Raw genomic sequence first — 7,993 nt, 5'->3', positions numbered from 1 at the left:
GGTATGATAGCCTCATTCACGCTAGATTCGGTTTCTCATACAGTGTATTCAGTAAATAATTTAGAGAGAGATTTATGAGCCTTTCAATGTACGGAGAAATTTTGTATGTTTTGTCTAAATGATCTATGTTTAATGGTTATCGTTAAAATGGAGGAATCTTATAATGGTTTCAAATCGCTTACGATGAATATTACTTAAAATCAGTATATTTTTAACGTCATCAGATTCTTCCCAGTATATGCGTCTTCTTGGATTCGTGCTGTACGCACTAACTAGTAAAATCCCTATAAAGGCTTTTAACTCGTCTACTCCAAATTCTAAAGTAGTAGCTTTTTGAAGATTATAACGAACTGTCTCCTTTGCAATATTTGTGAAAAGCTCTTCATTAAAAAAAAATCAAAGATCTGTAAAGAAGTTAGTGGTTATGAATAAAATGAAGGACTGTACGTGTTCCATTGAGTTTTTTTTAAGTTCAATATCCAAATAAAGGGAATTTTTATCTGGTAAATCTCCCTGAATCCATTTCCGTGGTAGGAGAGTTACAATTTTTGCACGAATCTCAGTAGATGCCACTTGAATATCTTTAATTTTTTTATTTTGTGTCCCTATTTCTGTTTCCATCTCAATCCCTTCCGTATCCTTTTCTTCCTGAACTTCTGTCACACTTTAAATATCTGCCTCTTTTCCATATAGATTTATATTTTCTTCGTCGATCCTACTTTCTTCTTCTTGATAAATTACAGCTTCTGATTCCGCACCCAACATATTTTTGTTTAGGTTATTGAATGTTTCTCTACAGTCTTCATCTCCACTGTCTTCATCAGTCAATTCAGTGGAGTCAGGAGGTGCTAGGAAAACATCGGAACTGGTAGCCCACTCCATAATGTTCGATTCTTTCAACATGAATATAATTTTATGAGCCCTTGATTCGTAAAAAATTTACGACCGAAACTGGTCGAGCCAAGTTGATTTGACATCTCATTTTCACCTTCTAGAACAAAAATGAGTTATGTACTAATAATATGCCTTGTGCTCACACTGGGCAAAAAGTTTTGAAAGTAATTTAAAATTTACTTTTAAATATGCGACATACAATAATCGGCATGATTTTACAATGGAAATCACTGACTTAAATATTATTTTGGGTCCGTTTAAAACATACAGGAATACTGAGCGATAAGAAGTATTCACTTCAAAAATAAAAGAAAGTTGTAATGACTATTAAAAAGAAGAAACCGCTCTACCCAGGACAATTATTTTAACCTAGCATGAGAGGAAATTTAAAAGGAAGAAGATGGTTGGAAAAGAGGAGATATTTCTAGTGCAACAAACCTGTGCAAATGATTCAACACTACCAATAATACTATTAAGAGCAGCAGTCTCTAAAGAGGGCATAGCGTTATTGATAGAACGTCCAAAGGTTTGTCCTGCTAGAAGCCTTTTATGTTAAATCATTTATATTCTGAATTCAACAACTTATTAACATGACATAAAAAATTGTATGCGCTTCGGGTAAACTATACCCTCGGGCGACTTACAAACCTTCCTAAAGATCCTGTAAGATTGTCGTCCGCAAAAAACATAAACATCTACTTTGTAACTATTTCGACAAATAAAAATTTTTATTTTTCATGATCATTCGTTTATAAAACATGGTTATGTTGGGCGATGTTGAAAATAAAGTAAATTTTAAAGCGATACTAATTTCGGTGACGAGTGTAACGTTCCACAAAATTGTTCCGAACCAATGGGTTTTATATCTGCTGCAATAACCCATAAACAAGAGGACAGACAAAGCAGGCAATGCTCGTGCATTACATCCGACAATAATTGTGTTTTGCTCTACATGTGTAGGACACGCGTCGCGACGACAGCAATCCACTGCATTTCGACGCCACAACGTCCACTGTTTATATTTGTTCTTTTATGTAGGATAAATCGGAGTAAAATAACTGCGTATTAATAGTTTTTAGATGTATTATTAAAGTTTCAGTACCTATAGTTTATTTACGTGGCAAACAAAACAACAACAATCAAAAACTATTGGAAAGAATATACAGCATAAACAACCTACATCTTTCTCTCTCTTTCTTAATAGAGTTATTATTATCTCATGTGTGAATTTAGTGCGGCAATAGTCCAATAAACAAAAAATAAATTGTAGAGTAATTCGTTTCAGAATGAAAAAATTGATTGCACATGAAAATATGAATTTATGTCAAAATTACCAGTTTAAAATAACGGCGTCATTGTTTAAACATTGATTTTATAGCAAAAATCACCCAAATTCACTCTTTTTATTATTTTCAATACTTCTTTCATAATCAAGCTTTATTTTTTTGAAAAGTTATGCAAAAATGATTAATTTGAGACCTTCTGAATTCAATTTAAAAGCCCTATGGGATAGGAGTTCTCTAGTAGTATAGATCTCAACTTTTTTAGTTCCTGGTCCCTGAACTCGATATGTGACAAGTTGATAACTCTAGTTTTTAGGACCAAAATCAAATTTATTTTCATCTTAGATGGATGTTGAGAATGAAAATTTATGAAACGGTTACTAAAACATGGTTTACGATACCACTCCGTCCTTAGCATGCCATCACTGCCACGATGGAGAAGCATGTCTAAAAAAGGAATCATACTATTCGCCTCTCTCTGAACCGTAAACTTTAGGTGTTCACATTGGACGTTAAGGGTGTTTAAAACATCAGTTACTTTATTTTCAGGGACCGATAAAATCAAATCATCTACATATCGTTTAATAAAAGGTATGTAAAATGGTATCTTTTCTTTACACGTTGTTATAAGTTCATCCAAAACAAAGTTACATAGTATGGGGATATTTTGCTGCCCATTGAAGTGCCAAGGATTTGTTTAAAAAAATTACCATTGAACAAAAAGATGTTAGAGTCAAATATAAATAAATCCGTAAACTAATTTTCGAAACCAAGTTCAGATTTCTGCTTTAATCTGTGCCTTCTAAGAATAGCAAGGCAAAACAGAGGTGGATAAAGATGTTATTAGAGACATGGAGAATCTAAAATTGCATTCCACAACATATCTCCTCAACTAAGCACAAATCCTTAGCGAATTGGTTTCTCGTACTCATAAAGAGTAAATCGGAATAAAAAGAAAAGACAGTTAAGATTTGACAAGAAAAGACAAATCTTAACTGCCTTTTCTGAGATATGTTGTGGATTGTAATTTTAGATTCCACATGTCTCTAATAACATCTTTATCAACGTCTGATTTGCCTTGCAATTCTTAGAAGGCACATATTGAAGCAGAAATCTGAACTTGGTTTCGAAAATTAGTTAACGGATTTTTTTTATCAGATGTCGCTATTGCGTCCAGATCGAAGCCATTTTATAGTTGCTTCTAATATGACAGGAAAGATTATTTTCACGTTCAGAGCGGTTGTGAATAGCCGCTCAGAAGATCCCTTTTAGGGTGAAATACGTATAAGCGGATACACAAACGCCCTGTACGTGAAATCAAATCTTAATTGTCTTTTCTTTGAAAAATTCTTGAAAATTTACAATGCAGTTGCACCTAGGTTTTATACACTGCCTAAAGTTCACAAACCCACTATTTCAATGAGGCCTATTGTCTCTTCCATTGATGCTCCTAATAGTAAACTTGCTAAACACCTTACAGATATTCTCACAAATTCCTACAATGAATCCAATGAATTCTATATTAGAGATTATTTCAAGTCTAGTAACTTCATTAACAATGTTAAATTTCCGAATAATTATATATTGATTAGTTTATATGTTGTGTCACTGTTTACAAACTTACCACTAGATGTTATTCTTAACAGCATCAAAAATAACTGGAACAGCATCTCACCGCATACCAAGATCAGTTTAGATGATTTCATAAGAATTTATATTTGACTCTAACATCTTTTTGTTCAATGATAATTTTTTTTAAAACAAATCTTTGATACTCCAATGGGCAGCAAAATATCCCCATACTATGTAACTTTGTTTTGGATGAACTTATAACAACTTGTAAAGAAAAGATACCATTTCACATACCTTTTATTAAACGATATCTAGATGATTTGATTTTATCGGTCCCTGAAAACAAAGTAACTGATGTTTTAAACACCTCTAACGCCCTATGGGAACACCTAAAGTTTACAGTTGAAAGAGAGGCTGATAGTATGATTCCTTTTTTAGACATGCTTCTCCATCGTGGCAGTGATGGCATGCTAAGGACGGAGTGGTATCGTAAACCTTGTTTTAGTAACCGTTTCATAAATTTTCATTCTCAACATCCACCTAAGATGAAAACAAATTTGATTTTGGCCCTAAAAACTAGGGTTATCAACTTGTCACACATCGTGTTCAGGGAGAAGGGACTAAAAAAGTTGATATCTATACTACTAGAGAACTCCTATCCCATAGGGCTTTTAAATAAACTCATTTTCCGTTCTCCTTTTCCTTCGCAATTTTCTGATAACCAAAATTTTCATAATAATGAGGTCCGACAATTGACATTGACATACAACACATCAGTATTACCATCTAAAATAACTTACGGTTGCCTATCCTACATTCCAGTTCTGACACCTAAGCTAATGAATATATTCAGAAATGTTAGTGGCTTAAAAATTACAACTAAGAATGTGAAAACGGTATCGAAGTTATACACAAAAACAAAAGATCCTTTCACAATACAGGAGTCATCGAATGTTGTTTATTCTATACCGTGTACCAATTGTAACAACGTATACATGGGAGAATCATCTCGTAATTTCCACAGGGTGATCTCACATCGTAGTGACATAAAAACCAAAAAAATAAATGCATGTGCACTTACAGAACATGCATTAACTTTGAAACATAAGTTTACATGTTTTGAAACATAAGTTTACGTGAAACATAAACATGTTTTTTTGGAAATGTGTTTCATAAAATCTAGTACGTCTTGCATAAATAAAAAGTCTGACATAGACAAACTGAGCAACATTTATTGTTATTTACTGGAAAAACATCAACAATAAAATAAATATTTACCTCTACATATCCACGTCATAATATACCTGTATGCATAACATGTTGCATACCATTAAGACAGGTTTAAAAATTAAAAAGTAAAATTACTCATGATGGGCCTCTTGGTTCTTGAAAAGAAATACAATATTAAGAACACCTAATTACATTTTAATCATATTGTTTTTTATTTCTGTTCTCTATGCATCAGAGTTAAAACACACACCATCAAAAGATGTCATAAACTAAGTTTTACTATCCTTATCTAAATTTTAGAATGTATTTTGTCCATTATTTTATATTTTATATTTTATATTTTATATTTTATATTTTATATTTTATATTTTATATTTTATATTTTATATTTTATATTTTATATTTTATATTTTATATTTTATATTTTATATTTTATATTTTATATTTTATATTTTATATTTTATATTTTATATTTTATATTTTATATTTTATATTTTATATTTTATATTTTATATTTTATATTTTATATTTTATATTTTATATTTTATATTTTATATTTTATATTTTATATTTTATATTTTATATTTTATATTTTATATTTTATATTTTATATTTTATATTTTATATTTTATATTTTATATTTTATATTTTATATTTTATATTTTATATTTTATATTTTATATTTTATATTTTATATTTTATATTTTATATTTTATATTTTATATTTTATATTTTATATTTTATATTTTATATTTTATATTTTATATTTTATATTTTATATTTTATATTTTATATTTTATATTTTATATTTTATATTTTATATTTTATATTTTATATTTTATATTTTATATTTTATATTTTATATTTTATATTTTATATTTTATATTTTATATTTTATATTTTATATTTTATATTTTATATTTTATATTTTATATTTTATATTTTATATTTTATATTTTATATTTTATATTTTATATTTTATATTTTATATTTTATATTTTATATTTTATATTTTATATTTTATATTTTATATTTTATATTTTATATTTTATATTTTATATTTTATATTTTATATTTTATATTTTATATTTTATATTTTATATTTTATATTTTATATTTTATATTTTATATTTTATATTTTATATTTTATATTTTATATTTTATATTTTATATTTTATATTTTATATTTTATATTTTATATTTTATATTTTATATTTTATATTTTATATTTTATATTTTATATTTTATATTTTATATTTTATATTTTATATTTTATATTTTATATTTTATATTTTATATTTTATATTTTATATTTTATATTTTATATTTTATATTTTATATTTTATATTTTATATTTTATATTTTATATTTTATATTTTATATTTTATATTTTATATTTTATATTTTATATTTTATATTTTATATTTTATATTTTATATTTTATATTTTATATTTTATATTTTATATTTTATATTTTATATTTTATATTTTATATTTTATATTTTATATTTTATATTTTATATTTTATATTTTATATTTTATATTTTATATTTTATATTTTATATTTTATATTTTATATTTTATATTTTATATTTTATATTTTATATTTTATATTTTATATTTTATATTTTATATTTTATATTTTATATTTGTGTTATTAATGTTGAGTGTCAAAGCTTTTTATAAATAATCTCAACGACTAGTAAGTTGCACTGAGGAATTGTGATATTTTGTAAATATTTACATATTCTTTTTATCTATATTACAGTGTCTTGAAAAAGGAATAAAATTCCGAAAGCTAGACAAAAAGCCAAGAGTGTTTCTTTAACATCCCGGCCAAACTTTTGGCTGCAGCCCTAATAAACTGTGTTGTTTGTATATATATATATATATATATATATATATATATATATATATATATATATATATATATATATATATATATATATATATATATATGTATAACAAGAGATTTATTTGTAGTAGTTAGTCTAAGGAATAAATTGTTAGCATTAAGTAATAAATATTAAAAATTAATTAATTGTGTTATTAGTGTTAGTATAAATAAATTAAAGTGTTAGAAATCTGTAAAAAAAACTAAAATAAAACGTCACAGCATGTTAAGTCTTCAAGCCTAGCCTTTATTTTAGTCTTCAATAAAAGTTGCACTAGGACAGTGAGGATTTAAAAGTGATCTCATGGTTTCCTCTTTGATTTCTGAACATTAATCGTTTAGTTTTTTAAGTCGAAAACATCCGAGTGGTTTTTTGAGACTTAACGGCAGGTATAATTACATTAGTCTACTTAATTTACCAATTTTAAATAAAATTTATTCGCCTTGATTATTTATTTAATATTATAACATATTATATTCGGATGATCTGGATCTAGAGTATTTTCACGATAACTATGGCATTTCCAGTAAAAACTATCATCAGAAGAGACATTATGAAACCAAGCAGTTTTAAGGCACCTTGTTGTTTTTCTCCTGCTAACCTAAAATAAAAAAATTAGTAAGTAAACCGAACACTTTTAGTGATCGTAGATGATATTAATTTTTTATATATGTCTTTAGTTTTATAAGACAGAAAAATGTCATTTTTATTAAACGTCAACATCTACTTAATAAGTATTCAAAGCACGTGGTGTTCGTGTGTATTAAGGTATAAAAAAAATTGCTTATTACAAGCTTAAATTTTTATTTTAAGAAGATCTTTTCGGAATTAAATCATTCCATCATCAGTTAACTAAAAGAGAGAGTAAAAATACCAATATTAAAAAACACAAGTTAAAATTTAAATATATAGAAATAACACGTTGGCTTTTTACTACTTACATAAAAAGTTGTTAAAAAACATTGTATGGCCACTTAAAAAAACTTTCGAAGGACATCCGTATTAAAATATAATCCTCATGGTTTTATCAAGGTAAATGCAATAGACTTAACTTATTGATTATTAAAAACTGAAGATGGGGGCATCTTACATGACCCCCTGTAGCTGGTGAAGTTTTTT

At 26.1% G+C, this 7,993-nt stretch overlaps 1 protein-coding gene across 2 annotated transcripts in view; it reads right to left on the bottom strand.

The window, feature by feature from the left end:
- Positions 1–7,307: 7,307 nt before the first annotated feature.
- The window catches only part of LOC140445688 (equilibrative nucleoside transporter 3-like), an 84,310-nt gene continuing 83,624 nt past the window's right edge, over positions 7,308–7,993 (bottom strand). For both annotated transcript variants that reach the window (XM_072537943.1, XM_072537944.1), the window contains exon 9: positions 7,308–7,475. In XM_072537943.1, the coding sequence (XP_072394044.1) occupies positions 7,367–7,475 (109 nt within the window). In that variant the 3' untranslated portion in view covers positions 7,308–7,366. The remainder of the gene's footprint in view (positions 7,476–7,993) is intronic.

This window comes from Diabrotica undecimpunctata, chromosome 7 (genome assembly GCF_040954645.1).
Source record: "Diabrotica undecimpunctata isolate CICGRU chromosome 7, icDiaUnde3, whole genome shotgun sequence".
Lineage (NCBI taxonomy): Eukaryota > Metazoa > Arthropoda > Insecta > Coleoptera > Chrysomelidae > Diabrotica > Diabrotica undecimpunctata.
Note: the sequence above shows the minus strand (reverse complement) of the source record. Positions and strands in the feature narration are given on the sequence as shown.